This window comes from Ovis aries, chromosome 3 (genome assembly GCF_016772045.2).
Source record: "Ovis aries strain OAR_USU_Benz2616 breed Rambouillet chromosome 3, ARS-UI_Ramb_v3.0, whole genome shotgun sequence".
NCBI lineage: Eukaryota > Metazoa > Chordata > Mammalia > Artiodactyla > Bovidae > Ovis > Ovis aries.
Window position 1 is genome coordinate 207,366,481 of NC_056056.1, and position 25,666 is coordinate 207,392,146.

A 25,666-nucleotide genomic window follows, 5' to 3' on the forward strand; every position below is an offset into this window, starting at 1 on the left:
CCAACTTACATTCATGCTTTTTACCCATACTCTGAAGATTTTCAAGTACCAATAACTGTAGTTAGGTCTAATATCTCAAACTTTCTTCCCTTTTGATCTAGCTGGTTGGCAGAAAACCTAGAAGTCACCTCAGTTCAGTTCAGTCCCTTAGTAGTGTCCGACTCTTTGTGACACCACGGACTGCAGCACACCAGGCCTCCCTGTCCATCACTAACTCCCAGAGCTTGCTCAAACTCATGTCCATCGAGTCGGTGATGCCATCCAACCATCCCATCCTCTGTCATCCCCTTCTTCTCCTGCCTTCAATCTTTCCCAGCATTAGGATCTTTTCAAATGAGTCAGTTTTTCACATCAGGTGGCCAAAGTATTGGAGTTTCAGTTTCAGTTTCAGTCCTTGCAAAGAAAATTCAGGGTTGATTTCCCCTAGGATTCACTGGTCGGATCTCCTTGCAGTCCAAGGGATTCTCAAGAGTCCTCTCCAACACCACAGCTCAAAAGCATCAATTCTTCAGTGCTCAGCTTTCCTTATAGTCCAACTCTCACATCCATACATGACTACTGGAAAAACCATAGCTTTGACTAGACAGACCTTTGATGGAAAAGTAATGTCTCTGCTTTTTAATATGTGGTTTAGGTTGGTCATAGCTTTTCTTCCAAGGAGCAAGTGTCTTTTAATTTCATGGCTGCAGTCACCATCTGCAGTGATCTTGGAACTCAAGAAAATAAAGTCACTCACTGTTTCCATTGTTTCCCCATCTATTTGCCATGAAGTGATGGGACCAGATGCCATGATCTTCATTTTCTGAATGTTGAGCTTTAAGCCAACTTTTTCACTCTTCTCTTTCACTTTCATCAAGAGGCTCTTTAGTTCTTATTCACTTTCTGCCATAAGGGTGGTGTCATCTGCATATCTGAGGTTATTGATATTTCTCCTGGCAATCTTGATTCCAGCTTGTGCTTCATCCAGCCTGGCATTTCGCACGATGTACTCTGCATGTAAGTTAAATAAGCAGGGTGACAATATACAGCCCTGACATACTCCTTTCCCTATTTGGAACCAGTCTGTTGTTCCATGTTTAGTTCTAACTATTGCTCCTTGACCTGCATACAGATTTCTCAGGAGGCAAGTCAGGTAGTCTGGTATTCCCATTTCTTGAAGAAATCTCCACAACTTTGTGATCCACCCAGTCAAAGGCTTTGGCATAATCAATAAAGCAGAAGTAGATGTTTTTCTGGAACTCTCTTGCTTTTTTGATGATCCAACGGATGTTGGCAATTTGATCACTGGTTCCTTTGCCTTTTCTAAATCCAGCTTGAACATCTGGAAGTTCATGGTGTAGAAGTCATCTACACCACTCCATTAGCACCCTAGTGTGTGATGCATGGGTGCTAAATGACTTCAGTTGGATTCAACTCTTTGAGACACTATGGACTCTAGCCCTCCAAGCTCCTCTGCCCATGGGATTCTCCAGGCAAGAATACTGGAGTGGGTTGCCACACTCTCTTCCAAGGGCTCTTCCCTACCCAGGGATCAAACCTTATGTCTCCTGCATTGGCAGATGGGTTCTTTAACACTAGTTCCACCTGGGAAGTCTGTTAGCACCCTCATCCATCACCAAATCTATTTTCTTCTTTGTTTTAATATATGTTAGCTACAGTGTCCTCTCATTGTGCACCACTTCTGCTTTAACTCTCTCTTAGCATTTCTTTCTCAACTTACATGTGCAGCAAATACAGCAAAATTTACTGATTGCAAAGATGTCTATAGTTTCTTCAACATTCTAGGAATTGCAGAAGTCATCTGTAGGGGCTCATATTTTTGACAAAACCTATCAACAAACCTCTGATTTTAAAAACTAAAGACATAGCTGAAACTAGTAGGAAAAGCTCTACAAATAAAGCAAAATAATTATCCTCAATGTGTGTCAAGGTTATTTTGGTCAAATAAAGATGGATTATCACTATTTTTATTTTTCTTACTCTTAGAAGCCCTAGGACCTGGTAAAGAAGTGGTATTAGATACACATCTCTGATTTGAGTAGAAACAAGTTGCAGAAACATGACAGGATGTTAGGACTCACATGTAGCTCAGTTGGTAAAGAATCTGCCTACAATGCAGGAGACCAGGGTTTGATCCCTGGGTCGGGAAGATCCTCTAGAGAGGGGCATGAAAACCCACTCCAGTATTCTTTCCTGAAGAATCCCATAGACAGAGAACCCTGGCAGGATGTTAGGAGAAGCCCTGGGACAGGACAAGCTTAATAAACACAAAGGAAAGCATCTGATACTCAAGTTTAAGTTTTCAGTTTCATTTTCCTAATGATTTCTTGAAATCTTTGTTAAGAACAATTAACAGCAATATTAGGAAGAAACATGCACAAGAGAACAGAGGTATAGAAGAAGGAGAGGTAGATTGAGAAGTAATCAAAACATGTAAACATCCATCGAAGAGTTTGAGAAATTCCTAGACTGAATTGCTAGATGGATCACAAGGTAGAGGCTCAAATTATAGACGTTTGAGTATAGTGAGTATGAAAGGGTGCTTCCCGGGTGGTGCTGATGGTAAAGACGCCTGGAAAATCCTATGGACAGAGGAGTTTTCGGGCTACAGTCCATGGGGTCACAAAGAGTCAGACGCGACTGAAGCAATTTAGTACATTGAGTATGGAAAGGAAAGTTGACTTTAGATGTGTATTTTGTGCTCGCTTGGAATACACAGCCTGCTTTCAATATTGTTCTTCATTCTCTTTCTGTGTGATCATTCTGTCGTTCATATAAAGCCGTATTTCCCTGACTAAACTCTTTCATTAAATCCCCACTTTCTTCCATGCAAAGTCAAAACTGCTTGCTTGTCCTTTTCTCCTTAGCTTCCAGATGTAACTCCTTCCACACCTTTAGATAACTTGCATTTTATTGATCCAACTTCCAGGTTCCTTAGTGTCATTTTGCACATGACTCAAAGCCTTTGCACTAATTATATCTATTATGCAAGTATTTCCTCCCTTTTCTAAATGATTATTGATGCAGTTTCAGATTTAGCCTAATAAAGAACTTTTTTGACCCACTTTATGTCAAGTTAGGACATACTTATCCATGAGAGTTGGACCATAAAGAAGGCTGAGTGCCAAAGGATTGATGCTTTTGAAGCTGGTGTTGATGAAGACTCTTAAGAGTCCCTTTGACAGCAAGGAGATCAAAACCAGTCATTCCTAAAGGAAATCAATTCTGAATATTCATTAGAAGGACTGATGCTAAAGCTGAAGCTCCAATACTTTGGCCACCTGACACAAAAAGCTGACTCACTGGAAAAGACCCTGATGCTGGGAAAGATAGAAGGCAGGAGGATAAGAGGATGACAGAGGATGAACTGGTTAGATTGCATCCCCAACTCAAAGGACATGAGTTAGAGCAAGTGCTGGGAGATGGTGAAGGACAGGGAAGCCTGGCGTGCTGCAGCTCATGGGGTCATAAAAAGTCAGACATGATTGAGTGACTGAACAACACCTATCCATGGTCTCAAAGTGCTCACGTACACTGCCATAAAATCCATGCCAGATTGTTTTAGCTGTTGATCTTCTTATTTATGGTGTTCATCTATGAATGCTTCTACTGTGTGTTCAGTAAATATTTCCTAAGTAATAAAAAAAAAACTGTAATGGTTGGGATTCACATAACATTATAAGAATACTCCTTTACTTAAAGAATTTAAACTTATTTGGCTGTGCCAGGTCTTAGCTGCAGCTTGTCTCTTGTAGCTGCAGCATGTAGGATCTAGTTTCCTGACCGGGGATCGAACCTGGGTCCCTTGTGTTGGGACCACTGAGTTTCAGCCACTGGACCACCACGGAAGTCCCTACTCCTTTTCTTTTAATATAAAAAGAAAATATTTTGTGTCAATCAGTCATAAGTTAAAGACAATTCAGTTTTATTGATTCAGAATTTTAAGTATATGCATAGATATACATATACAAACACACATATTTGCAGATATTTATAAAATGTTATCATATTGTATGCAATATTCCTGCTTCTCACTTATAGCTTGGATGTTTTCAGTCAGTACACAGAAAGTGACATTATTATTTTGAGCAGTTAAATACTATTCCATTGAATGCATGTTCTAAATTTTATTGACGTTTGTCTCTTATTAGACATACATTTATTTAAAAACTTTCACTATTCTAAATAACGGTGCATATTTGCATACTTGTCCATTTGTTTCTTCTGGTTCTATGCCTATGAATCAATTCTCAAATATCATGGACTTAGGGGTTTAATACTAAACAAAAGAGGAAAGACTGTACTCTGTACATTTTGTACCCTTCTTACGAATATAAAAGACTGAGGTTTTCCGCAAGTAACTGGCTGTGATGTTCCTGGTTTTCACAAACAGCTGCGATCAAAAAGGGAAGAACATAGCATTTTTCTGAGAAGAATCCTTTTATGAAAGCATTCATCTCTCTGCTGACAGTATATAAAGTAATTTCACAAGAATGAACAAAGAGTTCACACACCACTTTTGGAAGCCAATAGGAAGAATCTGTTTGGTAGTCACCTAATTCTTACTACTTTTCTTTTTTCTAGAAAGAATAAGATAAATGATTCTTTTTTTACTGTAAATGACAAAATCCTTACACAGGGAGCATTAACAACATGAAAATACACAAATATCTGAGAAGTTCACCAAATTGGATTTGCCCATTTGTATCAGCACTTTTCTAAGGATTTAAGCTTTTGTTGAAGTTCAAATGTTCCTTTCTTTCCAATTTCTTCATCTGGAATGCATGTTTCTGGTGCCTGGGATTATGTTCTTCATGATAGAAAGGCATTGTGTAATTTGCTTTCCCTTAACTTCTGTAATCTCTTTCTAACTCTAGATATACTTAAATGGAAAGGAAAATGGACATGCATCCAGAATGTCACAGTGTTGATCTTTGCTCTTCTTCATAATAAACCATGTTGGGTAAACCATTTAACTTATTTAAGCCTTGGCATTCTCATCTGCAAAATAAAAAATTATTCATTATTTCACAAGGTAGCAGGCAAGAGAAAATGAAAAATGCAGCACATTACCTGAGTAACGAATGAATTTTTGACTGTGGCTTTATTGACTACACCAAAGCCTTTGACTGTGTGGATCACAACAAGCTGTGTAAAAGTCTTAAAGAGATGGGTATACCAGCCTCTTTACCTGCCTCCTGAGAAATCTGTATGCAAGTCAAGAAGCAACAGTTAGAACTGACATGGACCAACAGACTGGTTCTGAATAGGGAAAGGAGTACGTCAGGGCTGTATATTGTCACCCTGCTTATTTAACTTACATGCAGAGTACATCATGCGAAATGCCGGGCTGGATGAAACACAAGCTGGAATCAAGATTTCCAGGAGAAATATCAATAACCTCAGATATGCAGGTGACACCATCCTTATGGCAGAAAGAGAAAAGGAACTAAAGAGCCTCTTGATGAAAGTGAAAGAGAAGAGTGAAAAAGTTGGCTTAAAGCTCAACATTCAGGAAACGAAGATCATGGCATCTGGTCCTATCACTTCATGGTAAATAGATGGGGAAACAACGGAAACAGTAAGAGACTTTATTTTCTTGAGTTCCAAGATCACTGCAGATGGTGACTGCAGCCATGATATTAAAAGACACTTGCTCCTTGGAAGAAAAGCTATGACCAACCTAAACAGCATATTAAAAAGCAGAGACATTACTTTTCCATCAAAGGTCTGTCTAGTCAAAGCTATGGTATTTCCGGTAGTCATGTATGGATGTGAGAGTTGGACCATAAAGAAAGCTGAGCACCAAAGAATTGATGCTTTTGAGCTGTGGTGTTGGAGAAGACTCTTGAGAGTCCCTTGGACTACAAGGAGATCAAACCAGTCAATTCTAAAGGAAACCTGAATATTCATTGGAAGGACTGATGTTGAAGCTGAAACTCCAATACTTTGGCCACCTGATGTGAAAAACTGATTCATTTGAAAAGACCCTGATGGTGGGAAAGATTGAAGGCAGGAGGAGAAGGGGATGACAGAGGATGAGCTGGTTGGATGGTATCACTGATTCAACGAACATGAATTTGAGTGAACTCTGGGAGTTGGTGAAGGACAGGGAAGCTTGGCGTGTTGCAGTCCATGGGGTCGCAGAGTTGGCTACGACTGAGTGACGGAAATGAACTGAACTGAAGGAACGAGTCATCCGCAGTTGTTAGGAGATGAGATTGGCTTGCCTTTCTCAAAAGCCTTGGTTTCCTTCTCTTTGTTCTTTCCATGTCAGAATTCAGTATTTACTATTCCACTTTGTCCCTGGGAACACATTTTCCTTCCTCATGTTCAATATCTGATGTTTAGAGTAACTTTCCCTTAATTTTGTTAATTTTTATTGGAGTATAATTGCTTTACAACCTTGTGTTGGTCTCTGCTGTACAATGAAGTGAATCAACCATATGCATTACATATATCCTCTCCCTCTTGAGCCTCCCCCCCACCCCCACCCCCACCTCCAATCCCACCCTCTAGGTCATCACAGAGCACCCAGTTGAGCTCCCTGGGCTTTATAGCAGATTCCAATTAGCTACCTATGTTACACATATTAGTGTATATATGTCAGTCCTAATCTCCCAGTTCATCTCACCAAAAAAATGTTTAATTCTTTCCAATGTTAATACCCATTTCCCAGACCGTATGATTCTGTGGAAAGGAAATATGTTTTCTCTTCTGGATGTCTTAGCCTGGAAACTTCTCACACTGGCACTCCTGCTATTTTGTGTACCAGTAATTCTTGATAAACCAAAGTAAGTACCCTCCCTCCTGCATTCTTGCCTAATGGCTACAACGGGCTCTACTTCAGCCCCATAGCCTATGTTTCTGTTTTTACTACTCAAGGATCGCTTGCTAGGTCATATGTCCGAATCCTCTCTTGTTTGGTCAGTCATTAGACAATGCTATCTTGGGGGCTTAATTTTAAGATGATCTACTTTTATATCCTGCTTTTAAATTCTTTTAATTATAAATCATATAAAATGGATTGAAAAGTGAATTTATTATCACGAACAACTTGGCCATGAAATAATCCAGGTGTGAAAGCCAAGGTATTTAGCTCAAAAGACACCTTTAGAAATGCAGTGAAATTCTACCCTCTGGTAGGGTCTCTGGGAACAACTTCTAACATAATAATGTGTGCGTGCATGCGTGCTAAGTTCCTTTGGTCATGTCTACACTTTTTGTGACTCTATGGACCGTAGCCCACCAGGCTCCTCTGTCCATGGGATTTTCTAGGCAAGAATACTGGAGTGGGTTGTCATACACTCCTCCAGGGGATCTTCCCGACCAGGAAGTGAGCCCGCATCTCTTACAGTCTCCTGCAGTGGCAGGCAAGTTCTTTAATTCAGATATATTAATAATTTTTCCCTAGGTCAAGTTGCTTTCTCTGCATGTATATTTTACTCCTATGTATGAAGAAGTAAAGTTTGACACGAATTTCAATAATCATTTGATACAGATGGTTAAATTTCGTAAATGTCTTCTCACCCAAAGGTGAAATTTTCAATGCCTGAAACTAATTCTAGGAAAATAGGTGAAATTTATTTTTACATAGTCATAATTTGCAGGAAATGCTTTGGCAAAAGTGATTAGAAGGTAAAAGTTCATGTTTGATTTGAGCACTTGTGAAAGGGGCTGAAATAAAAGAAAAAGCAAATAAAAATCTGTGGAACCATTTCCTAAATAAATGGTTTAAAAAATAAAAGTAAATAGTCAAAACTTTCTAAACTGTATTTCTCACATACTGAGAACTAAGATTTAGAGTGTTGTGGTGCCACGTATAAGCCTCAAATATGCATAAAGATTTTAAAAGGTGTTTTTTTAGGATGCAAAAAACTTGAATGAGCTTTCAAGTACTGTAGCAGAATAGCAAGGCTCATATTTCTCTTCCCTCCTTTTAGCAGTTTAACCAAGAAGGTCCAAAATTCAAAGTCATGTTCATGGTGATTCCATTTACTTCTTAGAAAAGGACATTGGTTAAATCCATACATCCTTTCCTGTTTCTTGGAGATACATACATATATATATAATAATTATATTAGTTATATATAATATATACATTATGTCAATAGAGTACTGACATTAACGCTATCAGGTAGGAGCTTCCATCTCTTCTATGTTGCTATTTTTCTCTTCACTTGTCTGGTGTCAAGTTAAGTAAAAAATTGTCTTCCTTGTTTAATTTCTAAGGCAACACAAGTTGAACTTTTTGATGTTCCTTTAAGATACATATTATACCTCTTCCTGAAACCACTCACCCTTAACTTACTTTTCAGTCAAATTTTTACTGTATCTGTTCCCATGAAGTGCAGTGGCTGGTTGAAGATTAAGTGAATTATCATCTATCATGTTTGTTTAGAATATTTTCAAGGGTATAGAAGAAATCATTTACACAATAATCTAGTTAAAAAGTAGGATGGAAATAATGAGAAGTGGCCCCTTTCTTGGTAGGATTGCAGTGTAGTTGCTTCAGTCTATAAAGGACTATAAAGAAGGCTGAGAGGTGAGGAACTGACGCTTTTGAATTGTGGCACTGGTGATGATTCTTGAGAGTCCCTTGGACTGCAAAGAGATCAAGCCAGTCAATCCTAAAGGAAGTCAACCCTAAATACTCATTAGAAGGAGTGATACCGAAGTTGAAGCTCCAATACTTTGTCCACCTGATGCAAAGAGCTGCTCATTGGAAAAGCCCCTGATGCTGGAAAAGCTTTTGTAGGCGAAAGAAAAGCTGGTGGCAGAGGATGAGATGGTTAGATAGCATTACTGACTCAATGGACATGAGTTTGAGCAAACTCTAGGAGATAGTGAAGGGGCTTCCCAGGTGGTGCTAGTGGTAAACAACCTGCTTGCCAATGCAGGAGACATAAGAGACCCAGGTTTGATCCCTGTGTCAGGAAGATCCCCTGGAAGAGGACATGGCAACCCACTCCAGTATTCTTGCCTGGAGAATCCCTTGGACAGGGGAGCCTGTCGGGCTATGGTCCATGAGGTTGCAAACAGTCAGACACAACTGAAGTGATTTAACACACATCCACTGGGAGATAGTGAAGAACAGAGGAGGCTGGCGTGCTGCAGTCCAATGGGTGGCAAAGATTTGGAGATGGCTTAGCGAATGAATAACAATAGAATAACTGTTGAAAAGAGAAATTTTACCATTTTACTGTCTTGTTGGCTACCCCTCAGGATCTTCTACACGCCCTTAAGAAAAATTTTTTATCATGGCTTTGAGTGTTCTGTGAGATCTCTTCCTGCCCTGCCTCTAAGCTCATCAAATGCCAATTTCATCCTCAGTTTCTCTGTTGTAATGATACTGGATTTGTGACTCTTTCAGTGTCACACTCTATTTCTTACCTGATGAACTAGAAACACACTTTCCCTTCTTCCTGGGGAATCTTTGACTCTCTTACCATAGCTAGCTAACTTATCCTTCAGAGCTCAGTTCATAGGATGCTTTTGCCTGGATGTAATACAAACCCTCTAGACTTGGTTGTAAGAGATTAAGTTCACTTGCTCTGTTCTTGCACTCTATATCACATAGAACAATTAATTTGCTTATGTTTATGTCTATTATTCCTACTGGAATATATGCTCAATGAAATTAGATGCCTGGGATGAATTAACTCCTAATGTATCCTAAGAAACTAACAGAATATTTAATACAAGTAGACATTTAAATATACTTACTTAGTAAGTGCAAAAATATAAAATATGGAGTGGAAACCATATTGTATTGAGTTTAGTTGAGTGAAAGGAAAAGCAAATTGTGAACAAAAATTGCATTTTCACAAAAAACTCTTAACAGGAAAAAGTTGGAATTACAAGTCTTTGCTGAAAAATATTGGGAAACTCCAATATCAAATGTTGAGGATGTCAAGCACTAACATGAAATCTCAGCTACCAGGAATAGATTAGAGTCTAGAGTTAAAGCAAAGAGCTTATATTACAGGAAATTTGGAGAAAGAGCAAGAAATGATTGAGAACAAGAAGAAAGATTAGTGTTGAATTATCCATATTGTATTCAATATCTGTGTACAAAGAGTGTAGCTGTGTTGACTAGCTTAAAAAGAGCAAACAAAACTGCCTTATGACCCAGCAATACCACTGCTGGGCATACACACCAAGGAAACTAGAACTGAAAGAGACACATGTACCCCAATGTTCATCACAGCACTGTTTATAATAGTCAGTACATGGAAGCAATCTAGATGTCCATCAGCAGATGAATGGATAAGAAAGCTGTGGTACATATACACAATGGAGTATTACTTAGCCATTAAAAAGAATACAGTTGAATCAGTTCTAATGAGGTGGATGAAACTGGAGCCTATTACACAGAGTGAAGTAAGCCAGAAAGAAAAACACCAATACAGTATACTAACATATATATATGGAATTTAGAAAGATAGGAACAATAACCCTGTATGTGAGATAGCCAAAGAGACACAGATGTATAGAACAGTCTTTTGGACTCTGTGGGAGAGGATGAGGGTGGGATGATTTGGGAGAATGGCATTGAAACACGTGTAATATCATATAAGAAACGAATCGCCAGTCTAGGTTTGATGCAGGATACAGGATGCTTGGGGCTGGTGCACTGGGATGACCCAGAGGGATGATATGGGGAGGGAGGTGGGAGGGGGGTTCAGGATGGGGAACACGTGTACACCTGTGACGGATTCATGTTGATGTATGGCAAAACCAATACAATGTTGTAAAGTAATTAGCCCCCAATTAAAATAAATAAATTTAAATTTAAAAAGAGCAAATGAAAGGCTAAACAAATGACAATTTTCAGGGGGACCATAAAATGTACAGGCACCCATAATGTTACTCAGTAGAGGAAAACAATTTATATTCAACACAGGAGTAATCTAGGCTAATTGTAAACCATAAAATTGTGATTTTTATGTAGGTTGTGGTGGTGGTTTAATCACTAAGTCATGTCCGACTCTTGCGGCCCCATGGACTGTAGCCCGCCAGGCTCCTCCGTCCATGGGATTCTCCAGGCAAGAATACTGGAGTGGGTAGCCATTTCCTTCTCCACTTATGTAGGTTAGCCATAGCAATTGTTGGACGGAATAAAGAGAAAGATATCCAGTCTCTGGCTGGTAATCAAATGGTACAAAAACAACATCTTGCTTCAGTCTCAGAAATATCTGTTGAAGGACAGGACCCCCAGTTCTGAAGCACTTGGTGATTTGGAGAAGAAGCTAAGATAGAAAGTGAAGCATAAGTGGATCATCCGGTACAAATTACTGGAATTGGTGCAAGACAAAATCTTTCACAAGGCATGAACAAAAGCAGAAGTCCAACTACTAGAGTTAAGAAAAAAATCTCAGAGTATGATGGAATCAAAGCTGACTGTTGGTCAATATGCAGCCTGCAATGAACTATTAATATTTGTACACAGCAAGCATCACATTATACCAACAGCCACATTTTATATGTTTAATGTAAATGATGAGTTTGCTAGCATAAAGCTTAAATTTGTGCTCAACATGTCAGAATATTAAGAAAAGCAATCTTTTGGACAATAAAGGACAGTATTGAGTTAATTAAGGTACAGAGCACAATGAGGTCAGAAGACATTACAGTCTGGGGTTTTGAGGGAAAAATTAGATATGTGGGACAAAGAACTTTTCAGAAAAACTGAAAAATAGCAGTTGAAGAGAGTCCTGGCACTCTATCACAAAGGATAATAAGGTCTGGATAATCATTCACCATGAACTGCAAACAAAGACTAGATAATCAATGGACTGTTTACTCAGTGATTGGTAGAACATAAAAAAAGAAAAATTTGACCTTGCTCAGCATTGCAAAGAAACTGTAACTTAGGCAAATTAGGAAGAGAACACAGAGATTCTCAGCTGGGTGGTAAAGGCTGAGTAAAGCATGGGTTTGTTCCATGACTTATATAATAATACTATCTGCCATTTATATGTAGAGATTTTTTAAAAGAACAATACAGAAGTTTATTTAGTTATAGAAACACTAAGTGGTTGTAACAAAGCTAATGACTCCATTTAGAGAAGGAATACAATGAGAATATGTATTTCTCAAATACACAAAAACTTTGCTAACAAGCTCCAAATCTTTTCCAAAATCCAAAATGAGTTCCAAAATCTGGTACTACTTCTGTCTCTATTCCTCTCCCTTCTTCTGTTTGCCATGCAGAAGCTCATATAGAATATCAAAGTTTTCCTATGACATTATTTTCTAACTTTCAGGTCTATTCAAAGTTTTTCACATCTTCAGTTTTCCTCAAACCTGGTTGCTATCAAGGATTCGCCTTGCACCATGTATTGTTGTAAACTTGAAAGATGGGCTAATGTCAGACTTTTTCCTTTTCTTTATCTTACAGCAAAAAGTGTTCATCGAGATTTTCTAAACAGCTTTATTGAGGTATAATTGATAGATACTAAGCTCACATACTTAAAGTGATCAGTTTTTCAGTTTTGATAAACAGGTGTGTACCTGTGAAACCATCAAAGCAATCAAGACAATGAACATATCAATTACCCTTCGAGAGTTTCATCATTTTTACCCCCAGTATAAAAATGACTGAAGCAACCACTCCTTCCAGTCACAAAAGATCAGTTTGCATTTCCCAGAATTCTAAATGAGTTCACAAAGTAGAAGACTGATTCCTGGTGTCACACGTGTCAGCAGTCCCTTCCTTTGTGATGCTGAGTATTAATTCCACTGCTCGCTTTCCCATTCACCAGTTGAAGGACATTTGTTTGTTTGTTTGTTTCTAGTTTTTGTCCATTACAAGTAAAACTCACGTAAACATTCATGTACGAGCCACTAAATGAACGTGTTACCAGTTCTCTTAACTAAAACCTTTGAGATGTTTAATATTAAAAAAATTTTAGGTTTTATATTTATGTCTATGATCCCTTTTTGTATATGATGTAAGGATTGAAATTCATCTTGCTGCAATATGAATAACCAACTGTTCAGCACCATTTGTTGAAAATATTATCCTTTGTCAAAAATCAATAATTCATATATGTGTTGATTATGTTAATACAACACTGTCTTCATTATGGCAGTTTTATAAAAAAAAATCTCAAAATAGGCTAGTGTTAATCTTCCAACATGTTCATCACTTCCAAATTTGTTATGTCTGTTTTAGACCTCTTGCATTTCTAAATAAAGTTTAAAATCAATTTGCCAGTTTTTATGAAAAAATGCCCACTAGGATATTGATTTTGGTTATACTGAATTTAGAATTCAAATTGTGAAGCACCGAAATCTTAACAATAAAGTCTTCTAACCCAAGAATTATTTAAATTAATCCAATTATTTAAATCTTCTTTAATTTCTTTCAAGAATATTGTGTGGTTCGGAGTATATAGGACTTTCACATTTTTGGTCAAGTTTACTCAATATTTTGTATAATTTTGATATTACTACAAATAGAATTTACTTTTAAATTTTAACTTCTGATTTTTTTGTTATGTGATTTTTGTATATTCATCATGTATCCTGCAACCTTGCTTAATCAATTATTAATTCTAGTAGTTTTTTGTAGATTTTATTATATGTCCTACACAGATGATCATGTCATCTGCCAAGAAAAAGACTGTTTTATTTCCTTTTCAACATGAATGTTTTTTATTTCTCTATCTTGCCTGATTGTCCTGGATAGTGTCTCCAGTACCATGTCAAATAGAAATGATTAAAATTAACATTTTGGTCTTTTGATCTTAAGGAGAAAGCATTCAGTCTTTGAGCATTAAATATGATTTTAGCTGTAGGCTTTTCATGGATGCCTTTTACACACCTAGTTCACTAAGTTTTTATTGGAAACTGATGTTATATTTTGTGAAAGGCAAGTTAATTGAGTGATTTTTCTGTTAAGAGTCTTATATAATGAGTTATATACAATTTTAATTTTTGAATGTTAAACTAATGTTATATTTTGGGGATGAATCCTGCTTGGTCATGATATATTATTATTTTATATATTTCTAGATATTATTTGCTAATATTTTGTCCAGAGTTTTGCATATATGTCTGTGAGAGATATTCCTATGTAATTTTCCTTCCTTATAATGTCTTTTTCTGGTTTTGATATGAAGTTACATTGGCCTCATAGAACATGTTGGAAAGTAGTCACTACTCTTTGTTTTCTGGAAGTGTTTGTTTAGAATTGGTATTATTTTTTTTCCCTTAAATATTTGTTAGAATTTCCCAGTGAAGCCAAAGAGGCTTAGAATATTCATTGTGTGGAGTATTACTTAGCCATTAAAAAGAATACATTTGAATCAGTTCTAATGAGATGGATGAAACTGGAGCCGATTATACAGAGTGAAGTAAGCCAGAAAGAAAAACACCAATACAGTATACTAACACATATATATGGAATTTAGAAAGATGGTAATGATGACCCTGTATGCAAGACAGCAAAAGAGACACAGATGTGTAGAGCGGACTTTCGGACTCTGACGGAGAGGGAGAGGGTGGGATGATTTGGGAGAATGGCATTGAAACATGTATATTATCATGTAAGAAAGGAATCGCCAGTCTATGTTCAATGCAGGATATAGGATGCTTGGGGCTGGTGCATGGGGTTGATCCAGAGAGATGATATGGGGTGGGAGGTGGGAGGGGGGTTCATGTTTGGGAACTCGTGTACACCCGTGGCGGATTCATGTCAATGTATGGCAAAACCAATACAGTATTGTAAAGTAAAATAAAGTAAAAATAAAAATTTATTAAAAAAAAGAATATTCATTGTGGAAAGATTTTTAGGAAGTTTAATGCATGTATATATTGCCATATTGAGTGAAGTTAAGTCAGACACAAAAAGACAAATACATGATATCACTTATATGTGAACTCTATAAAAAATTGTACAAATGAACTTCTTTACAAAACAGAAATAGTCCCAGATGTAGAAAACTAACTTATGGTTAGCAGGGTAGAAAAAGGAGGTGTGGGGTGAGATAAATTGGTAAATTTGTGTTGACATATACACATTACTATATATAGAACAGATAATAATTAGGACCTGCTGTATAACACAGGGAACTTTTCTCAATACTCTCCAATGACTTATATGAGAAAAGAATCTAAAAAAGAGTGGGCATATATATATGTGTGTGTGTACAACTGATTCACTTTGCTGTACAGAAGAACTTATAAATCTGTACTTCAATAAATATTTTTAAACAAGAAAACAAATTCAAGTAAACTATGCTCCAAAAACTTTTTTTAAAAAAGAAAAGAAATTCAAGTGCTGTCTATGGATAATCTGCACAAAATTATTCATGAGACACTTTTAATTATAGAAATAATAATAAAAATGGCTATACAATCAAGCTTTAGTGATTTAATTATGTTTTGCCCGTTTTACTTTGGTTTTTTAAAAAAATTCATTTCTAAGTGTTTTATTCTTATTTATTTATTTTTGGCTTCGCTGAGTCTTCATTGCTCCGTGTGGGCTTTCTCTGGTTGCAGCAAGAGGAGGCTACTCTGTTGTGATGCACCGGTTTCTCATTATGGTGGCTTCTCTTGTTGTGGAGCACAGGCTTCAGGAGGTATGGCTCGTGGGCTCTAGAGCTCTGGCTCAGTAGCTGGGGTACACGGGCTTCATTGCTCCGAGGCATGTGGTATCTTCCCTGACCAGGGATTGAACCTATGACGCCTGCATTGACAAGCAGACTCTTAACCACTGGACCACCACAGAAGTCCCTTACCTTAGTTTTTCTGACATAATTTCATCTCAAAACAATTATTACTTTTGTTTCAAATATATTCATCCAAAACAGAGTGCAAAAATTTTATGTTCAAGGACAACCATATTTGAGCTAGTATTTCCCCTTTAATTTTTGTAAATCTGTAGTGAATGTTTCTCAGTTTTCTTTGTTTCATGTCCCAAATGGAAGAAAACATGAGGATAAAAAGGAACCTGTCTCTTTTAATTACTTCCCTTTTCTGGTTGACTCCACCTCCATTATGAAAGCCTTCTTTTTGTGTGTGTGTGTGTGGAAGTGAAATGATTTTTAGAATTCCTAGTGGTCCTCTTCTTCAAGGGACCATTCCAAGGGAATAATACAAGAAGATTGAAGCGTCATAAAACTTTGGAATGGACAAACTCAGAATGGTGCTACATGACAGCTCTGGATCTGCTGGTAAAGCTTATCATTTGTTCTGTCTACTCTTTAATGGAGTATAGTAATATTCTGACAGTCAGTGGATCAGATTTAATAATGATGGGCATCAGGAGGGTAAGTTATTGGAAAGAGCAAGAAGCCTATTAAGAAGTACCTGTATCTTCCATAGGTTTGAAATTGAAGGTATGAAATAAGGATTAGATTTGGCATCAACTCTGTAAAACCACTGAGGAACAACTACATAAGGAACCAAAATTAACTGAATTGTATTGAGTATAAAACGAATAGTTGTTAGAAAGGATAGGACAAGTAGGAATGCATATTGATGAAAAGTTGATTCCCTAGAGGGCATTTAGAATGACACCTCTGAATGTTAAAATCTACTTCATGATTTATGTGGATGCATTACATTTCTTTAGCATTCTTACTTTTTTTCCAAGCTTTTAAACTTGAAACCTTACCACACGAAAGCATAGGTAATAAACTCACAGTTCTGTGTCATAGCATTTTTACTTTAAAATTACTGTAGGATGAGAGTAAGAAGGAGAAGTGAGAGTGATTGAGGATTTTAGGCTATTTTTGGAGATAAGATCCAGTGGCGTGTGTGTGTGCATGCTTGGTCGCTTAGTGGTGTCTGACTCTTTGCAACCCCATGGACTGTAGCCCTCCAGGCTTCTCTGTCCATGGGATTTTCCAGGCAGGAATACTGGAGTGGGTTGCCATTTCCTCCTCCAGGGGACCTTCCTGACCCAGGGATCAAACCTGTGTCTTCTGCACCGGCAGGTGGATCCTTTATAACTGCGTCACGTGGAAAGCCCACAAGGTCCAATAATGGGGACTTTCAAATATAATCTTTGTCACTGTTTCCTCCAGTTGTAGTGTTCAATCAGAATTTAGCAGGCACTGTGCCAGGTACTGGTGAAGCTGGTGAACATTATAGGTATAATTTATTTCCTCATGGAACTTCCCATTGAATAATGTGGATCAGGTAGGCTTGGAGATGAGAATATCAGAGGTTGAATATTGTGCTGTGCCCGATGGGAGAAGTGCCCACTTCTAAGTTTCATCAGCGTCTTTTCAGTCTTCCAGGGGCTAAGACTCACTCTTGCAATTCTTTTTGCATCTCCAACTCTCTTCTAATCTCTCACTTCTAGGTTGCCTGTAACCATGGACAGTTTCAAAGCTACTTCACTGCTGCTGTATGATCCTGGATATAAAATTTTCCTGCCTGTCTGCCTTGCCATTTAGGAGGAGGGTTTTCTGCCTTGGTTTGACTTTCTTTGTTAATTTTAAACCTCTGGAACCACCTACCTGCTCTAAAGCCTCTTTGGTTGGAAAGACTATACTTTTACCTTCTTTTATTTCTTTCCGCAGGCTTTAAAAGGTGTTCTGTCCACTTCGGTCCCTTCACTCTTGCTGTGGTCTCAGTTCTCTGTGCCTATTTGGTCACCAGTGCTCTTGGTGAGTACTTTGTCAAATTTACTCATAATCTTTGCCCACTGTGATGAGAATCACTGACAAGCAAATCATTCTCCTGAAGGCTAAATAGCATCTAAAGCAAGCTTCATGGTGTTTTGAAGGATCAGGATATTAAAAGCACAAAATGAGTACTTAATGATGTGACCCTGCTTGCCCAAAACGTTAGTACAGCTTTTTTTTTTTTAAATAAATGCTCACTGGAAAAATGCATATTCCTTAAAAATCTGAAGTAATGTCTAACTAAAAAAAGGGAACAATGCAGAGGTGGAGAAATGTCAGAACTGTTGGGATGAGAGAATTTTAGGAACACTTTGAAAATTCAAATGCCAAAATTTATCTTAAAATGTGTTCAGGGAAGCCAGATATGTATCAAGAACCACAGTTTCCTATGTTAGCTAAAATAATCACGAGGCAGTAGCTAAGACCCTTGGAAGGAGTAGGGGAGAGGGGATTTTTTTTATGGTAGACGATAATAGGAAAATATCTCCATTTCAGTTTCCATTTGGGTAGCTAAGTTCAGTAGATGCCAACCAGCATTTTAAGAATTTATGATATTTCCACATGTAAAATAGATGACCAGAGCACGTTAGATGTGTGAAGCAGGGCACTCAAAACCAGTGCTCAGGGACAACCCAGAGGGATGGGGTGGGGAGGGAGGTGGGAAGGGGTTTCAGGATGGGGGGACACAGGTACACCCATGGCTGATTCATATCGATGTATGGCAAAAACGACCACAATAGTGTAAAGTAATTAGCCTCCAATTAAAATTTAAAGATTAATTAAAAAAATTCACGGTATTTTGCATACATGTGTGAAATAGTTACTGAATTCCCAATAATCAGTCTTTCATTTTCACTATTAGCCTTCTTTCCACTGATCTTAGGATTTTGGAGAAACTTACATAGCTTATCTCTATAAAATTTGTAATATCTTATTTTTATAGTAAACTATCCATAGGATTATATACATTGATGTTATAAAGAATCTCAGCCATAAAATAAAGACACCATATGGTATTGAACTACCCAGCTTTACTGCTTCTGTGTCATTGCTTCCCTTGAAGCCTGTGACACTGCTGTTTGGTTTTGAATTCCTATGAAATGGTAGTCTCCGACTGTACCATAGATAGGTTCAGAAATGTTTCTCAAAACTGGCTTTGAAAAATAAATAAGTAATCTAAGGAATAATTGTTTTACTTGCTTTTGGATCTTGACCAACTGCTACCTTTACCTGTTCCAGGGGGAACAAACAAGGAGCTGAGGCTGGCGGCTGGTAAAAAGTGTTCTGGGAGAGTGGAGGTGAAAGTCCAGGAAGAGTGGGGAACTGTGTGCAACAACGGCTGGGACTTGGCGGCCGTCTCCGTCGTTTGTAAGCAGCTGGGGTGTCCGACTGTCATCACAGCCACAGGATGGACCAATTCCAGTGCAGGCACTGGGCGCATTTGGATGGATCATGTTTCTTGTAGAGGCAATGAATCAGCTCTCTGGGACTGCAAACATGAAGGGTGGGGAAAGCATAACTGTACTCACCAACAGGATGTAGGAGTCACCTGCTCAGGTAAGACTTGTGTAAGTCAAACCTTGACATGAAATGCTCGGTGGGAAAAAATCTTACGGATGGGTTAAAAATGAAAAGGGCAGTTTTCTGTAAGTAATCTAGGGATAGAATGATCCAGGTATGAAAAGGACCCAATTCATTGTTAAAGACCAGAAAATGTATGACAAGACCTATATTTAAAAAAAAAGATCAAAAGAGATTCTGAATACTACAGTCAATGAGGAAGTGATTAGCTTCAATTTTATATTAAGTAATCCTACTGTAACATTCTGTGCTCAGTTGCTTAATCATGTCTGACTCTTTGTGACCCCATGGACTGCAGCCTGCCAGGCTCCTCTGCCCATGGAATTTTCTAGGAAAGAATACTGGAGTGGGTTGTCATTTCCTAAATCATATCCAACTTGATTCCTTGTCCCCTTTCCCCATAAAATGCTGCTTTTGTGTATTGGCTCATAAATCATGACCCTTTTGCTCATTGCTGCTAAGCTAAGTCACTTCAGTCGTGTCTGACTCTGTGCGATCCCGTCGACGGCAGCCCATCAGGCTCCCCTGTCCCTGGGATTCTCCAGGCAAGAACTGATAATTAATTTACCTAGTCAAGAAGTAAATACTCCTAGCACTAATCTGTTTTATTGGAGGAAGGATATTTTGCAAAGTAGAATTGCTTTCTCCACTGTGCAATGCTATTCATTTCATTTACATGGTAGTTTTAATTTATAAAATATTTCATAAGTTTCATCTCACTTGCTGTTATGATAACCCAGACCTTTCTGCAGACAAAATCCAAGGTCATGTTCCTGATCCAGTTCAGATTCCTGGGCTTCCAATTTCTCTTTGCTCATGTCATTGAACTTTAGACAACCCTCTCACTGCCCAGCTGTTCTGTTAGAGACCGTCTCCTCCATAGGACTGATTTCAGAAATGATTAATCTCTATCCAGGCTTCCCTGGTGGCTTAGTGGTAAAGAAGCTGCCTGCCAATGCAAGAGACATGGATTTGATCCCTTGGGAAGTTCCCCTGGAGAAGGAAATGGCAACCCACTACAGTATTCTTGCCTGGGAAATCCCAGGGACAGAGAAATCTAGCGGGCTACAGTCCATGGGGTTACAAAGAGTCAGACACAACCTAGTGATTAAACAACAACCACAATCTTTACCCAGGCGCTGTGGTGTCATGGGAGTAACTAGTATCTAGAAAACCCCTCAACTACTCCTTCATGCTATTATTTTGAGTAAGCTGTAAATCTTTCTAAACTTCAGCTTCTGAATAGTCAATAATATAACACATGTAAAGCTACCGGTACACTGACAGGTAGGTCATAGGTGCTAAAAATTAGCATTAGTTTCCTCATGGCTCACTGCTTCTCATTACCTAGACAACTCATTTCTCTTTCTTCTTCCTTCTCTTTCTCTGTTCTCCTCCTCTTCCTTTCTGTTCTTGTTGTCTTTCATTGTTATCATTTTGCAGGGAAAGATAAAAATAATAATTGTAAGAGCGACATCAAGCATCTACAGTGAAGTTAAAAATCAGAATGAATCTTGCCAGGCTCTTACTATAATTATTGCTGTTGATGGTGTTGACTATTTAAGCTAAGACCCCAGCGTAGCTTTTACCTCCTGTCTTCTGTTTTTCATACCTTTGCATAAGGATCCTTTGTATAAGGATGATGTCAATCAAATTTAGTTTTTGAACTTTATACACCTAAAGCTTCAACTGGTGCATAATAATAGAAAGGGATGACTAGTCAGGGACTCATGAGTTTCATGAGATTTCCAAGTTCATACTTCTAAGGTTTCAGAGTCCATATTTCTGAGATTCTCCACCCTGATCAATGCTCAATTCTCAGAGCATCTACTTTTTGGAAATTCTATTATGGTCACATGCATAATAGTAAAGAGGGTAGACTTTGATACTAGACTTTTTTCTTTACATTCTCCTTCTATTATTTCCTTCATTTCTACATAGAACTATGTCTTAGTAATAGAGGGAAACAAAACAAAAAGTAAATTTTAATCCATAAAAGATTTTTTTTTTGGTCAGTTGATTCAGATGAAAGTCCTAATTGTTAATTAGTTTTCAAAGATCAAAATCCTTCAATATGTGAACTGGAGCAGCATCCACAACGAGACATCGTTTTAAGGACAGCAGCAAGTCTCAAGAGACCAGAGGAATACTATTCTCTAAGATCACTTCAGAATAAATATCACTTCTGAATTCTGGCCTTTTCTCTGCTCTAGATGGATCTGATTTGGAGATGAGGCTGATGAATGGTGGAAACCGGTGCTCAGGAAGAATCGAGATCAAATTCCAGGGCCAGTGGGGAACAGTGTGTGATGATAACTTCAACTTGAATCATGCTTCTGTGGTTTGTAAACAGCTTGGATGTGGAAGTGCTATCAGTTTCTCTGGCTCAGCTAATTTTGGAGAAGGGTCTGGGCCAATCTGGTTTGATGATCTGGTTTGCCATGGAAATGAGTCAGCTCTCTGGAACTGCAGACACGAAGGATGGGGAAAGCACAACTGTGATCACGCTGAAGATGCTGGAGTGATTTGCTTAGGTAAGGACTGCTCTGGGTTTGTTCCGTTCTCTCTGAGAGGACAAAAATGGGGGTAAAAGTCTCAAAGGCTTGAACTCTTAAAAACATAATGAAATGTGCTTCTCTTTTCTCTTACTATTAAAAAAATTTTTTTATTAGAGTATAGTTGCTTTACAATGTTGTTATTTTCCCCTGTACAACATGCAGATGATCAAGAAGTACATGAAAAGATGCTCAATATCACTAATTATTAGAGAAATGCAAATGAAAACTACAATGAGGAAAGTCTGCTTCTTTTATTGCCTCATTATTACCAATTTCAGGATGCAGTTCTGATACTTGTGGGTTTTTTTGTTTTGTTGTTGTTATTGTTCAGTCACTTAACTGTGTCTGACTCTTTTGTACCTCCATGGACTGTAGCCCACCAGGCTCCTCTGTCTATGGAATTCTTTAGGCAAGAATACTGGAGTGGGTTGCCATTTCCATCTCCAGGGGATCTTCAAACCCAGAGATGGAACCTGAGTCTCCTGCAAATTCTTTACCGCTGAGCCATGGGGAAGCCTGTGAGAATTTTTTTTTTTTAACCATTCACTGAAACTAGTATAAATAGTTTAGGGAGGGAGGATGAGCCATGAAATTGAGATCCAAGTTATGAGGATAGAAGGAAGTATTCAGAGAATAGTCTATTCTCTCACCACTCCAATAAAAGACAGGAAAAGAAACCAGGTTAACTAGAAAATGTTACTTTCTGGAGGTTTTAGAAGAAAGTCACCCCTATTATTATCCTCTATGTATAAAAGCCTCCTCTTTAGCCACATTGACCCACCCTTCGCCAAACTATTAGTTCAAATTCACAGAATCAAATGATTTAAAAAACTGGTTGTCTATTAAAACCTCATTTACGCTAATATGACACTGTGAGCAGGCATTGTGTCTGTCTAGGGACTTTCATGTTCCATCCTTAATTAAGGTCTGGGACATGGTTTTGTGTGTACAAAAATGTCACTCTCCTTTCTTCAATTGAATGCCTCATTTGAAGACCTAGTAAGTCTTGAACCCCAGGGGATATTTAGGAAATTATAACCAGGGTAAAAATGTTCTTGTATTCACCAGGTTTTGTTTTTCTTTTCAAATGAAGGAAATTCAATTCAAACTAGCTTTAAAATAAGAGAATACTGACTCAGAAAACTGGGAAATCCAGGAGTTGGCTCCATCCATGACTGGATTCAGCACTTAAACAATATCTTCAAGGTTCTGGCTCTTCTCTTATTTCTTGAATTGCTTTTTTATTTTTTTTTAAAACCATGCTGTGTGTCTTGTGGGGATCTTAGTTCTCTGACCAAGGATAAAACCTAGGCCCGGTGCAGTGGAAGCTCACAGTCCTAACCACTAGACTACCAGGGAATTCCCAAGTTGGCTTTTTTCTTGTTGAACAATGTGATCATGTACAGTCTGAACCACAAAGAATGGGATTCCTACAGAAAAGATGTGTTTTTTTTTTTTAGCTGAAGAAAGTGAAAGGGATTTGGGGTAGAAAAAATACGGTATGTATCTTCTGGTTTCCTTTACTCACGTCTCTAATCAGCATGTTTCTTCTCAGTGTGTCTGATACATGCTGAGGAATCACAATAAATAGCCCTGTGACAAAAAACAAAACAAAACAAAACAGCAAACTAAAAGTGCCAGAGGAAAAACCCAATTTATCTATTGTAGGATATTACTCAGAATCAAGTGCTAGTCTTTGAGGAGTGTTGACTGGGGGAAAGTGAAAGGAGTAATGATGAAGTCCCTTCTCTCTTTGCGTTGCTTTTAAACCATGGACATGGTCAGAAAGGGGTCAGGCATGGTAATACAAGCCAAATAGTCTGGGTAGGTAATGCAGTCAGAGCCAAAAGTGAGTGTTAAATATTGCAACAAAAATATATATATATATATATGCACCTAGGCATCTGTAAGTACATATTTAACAGAAGAAAAAAAAAAAACAATTCCAACAAATCATCTGTGGTGTTTAAACAAGCACATCTCTAGATAAATTTCAGTTCCTTGGCCTCCTGTTAGAAACTCTTCCTGTAATGCATGCTCTCCACAGTGAAAAGTCCTGTCTTCATTTTTCTTAATTGATTGATCTTTTCCATTATGATTTATTATAGGATACTGAATATAGTCCTCTGTGCTGTACAATAAGACCTTGCTATTTATCCATTTGATATAAAATGGTTTGCATCTGTTAGTCCCAAACTCCTAATTCATAAAAAATCCTGTCTTCTTATTTTTAAATTGGAGTATGATTGTTTTACAATCTTGTGCTAGTTTCTGCTGCACAGCAAAGTGAATCAGCTGTATGTATACATATATCCCCTCCCTCTTGAGCCTCTCTCCCACTCTCATCTTCATCCTAGCCCTCTAGGTCATCGCAGAGCACCGATTGGAGTTCCTGTGCTGTACCCCAGGTTCCCACTAATACTGTCTTCTTGTCTGATCTGCTCCTACTTCCATCTTTAATGATTTTCAGTGGGAATATATCATTATTTTCTCTGTCTCTGCTTATGTTCCCCCGCTCCCCCACCTTTTTCTTATCTCATCTCAGGTAGAGCTGTTTAGAGCATCCTCATGCTTGTTTCTTTATCACTGACTGGCTTTGTTTCCCTCTTACAGAGGGAGCTGATCTGAGCCTGAGAGTGGTAGATGGAGTCACCAAGTGTTCAGGAAGATTAGAAGTGAGATTCCAAGGAGAATGGGGGACAGTGTGTGATGATGGCTGGGACAGTGATGATGCTGCTGTAGCATGTCAGCAATTGGGATGTCCGACTGCCATCACTGCCATCGGTAGAGTCAATGCCAGTGAGGGAACTGGACACATTTGGCTTGACAGTGTTTCCTGCCAAGGACATGAATCTGCTATCTGGCAGTGCAGACATCACGAATGGGGAAAGCATTACTGCAATCATAACGAAGACGCTGGTGTGACCTGTTCTGGTAAGTTAAAACAAGAAAAACAGAAGGAAGGGTCTGTGTTCTTTAGGAGTAGGAATAGGTGTAAGAGGTGAGAGAGAGAGAACTAGCTAATGATTTCCTTGTTAGGAATTCTTTTCAGGTATGAGGAATCTTTAACACATTCTTTATTTGACTAGTTTGGAGGGTTGTCAGTCTCTATTTTCTATAAAAATTGTTTCAACTGCTATTAGAGACCACACTTCAAATTCTAAATCTACAAGTTTTGAAACTATAGCCCCATTTCTAAGCAAATTCATGGTTTATGCTGCTCTTTTAAAAGCCAGGAAGTAGGTAAGCCAGAATTTCCAGTGTCTCAGTATCTGAGAAGGAATAAGATTGAAAAAAGCACCCTATGGTAGTTAACCGCCATATGTATCTATGGCCTAAGTTTATGTTTCTTTTGCAGATGGATCAGATCTCGAGCTGAGACTCAAAGGTGGAGGTAGCCGCTGTGCTGGGACAGTGGAGGTGGAAATTCAGAAATTGACAGGGAAAGTGTGTGACAGAGGCTGGGGACTGAAAGAAGCTGATGTGGTTTGCAAGCAACTGGGATGTGGATCTGCACTCAAAACATCCTATCAAGTTTATTCCAAAGTTCCAGCAACAAACACATGGCTGTTTTTAAGCAACTGCAAAGGAAATGAAACTTCTATCTGGGACTGCAAGAACTGGCAATGGGGTGGGCTTAGTTGTGAACACTATGATGAAGCCAAAGTTACTTGCTCAGGTAAGACTTTCAGTCAACTTGTAAAGAAGTTGCATTCCAATTTCATTCTTCTACATGGAGCTGTCTAGTTTTCCCAGCACTACTTATTTAAGAGACTATCTTTTCTCCAGTGTATATTGTTGTCTCCTTTGTGATAGATTAATTGGCAATAAATGTGTGGGTTTATTTCTGGGCTTTCTATCTTGTTCCATTAATCTCTGTCT

General features: G+C 38.2%; 1 protein-coding gene across 10 annotated transcripts in view; it reads left to right on the top strand.

Moving 5' to 3' along the window:
• Positions 1–16,042: 16,042 nt before the first annotated feature.
• Positions 16,043–25,666, top strand: part of LOC105612575 (scavenger receptor cysteine-rich type 1 protein M130) — a 41,482-nt gene continuing 31,858 nt past the window's right edge. For 5 of the 10 annotated variants that reach the window (XM_060413457.1, XM_027967896.2, XM_060413460.1 and 2 more), the window contains exons 1-6: positions 16,043–16,184; positions 17,541–17,627; positions 18,885–19,202; positions 21,440–21,760; positions 24,398–24,718; positions 25,143–25,463. In XM_060413457.1, the coding sequence (XP_060269440.1) occupies positions 16,139–16,184; positions 17,541–17,627; positions 18,885–19,202; positions 21,440–21,760; positions 24,398–24,718; positions 25,143–25,463 (1,414 nt within the window). In that variant the 5' untranslated portion in view covers positions 16,043–16,138. Of the gene's footprint in view, positions 16,185–17,041; positions 17,435–17,540; positions 17,628–18,884; positions 19,203–21,439; positions 21,761–24,397; positions 24,719–25,142; positions 25,464–25,666 lie in introns of those variants that run through there. The other 5 variants (XM_060413456.1, XM_042247598.1, XM_042247600.1 and 2 more) reach the window with 1 other exon arrangement.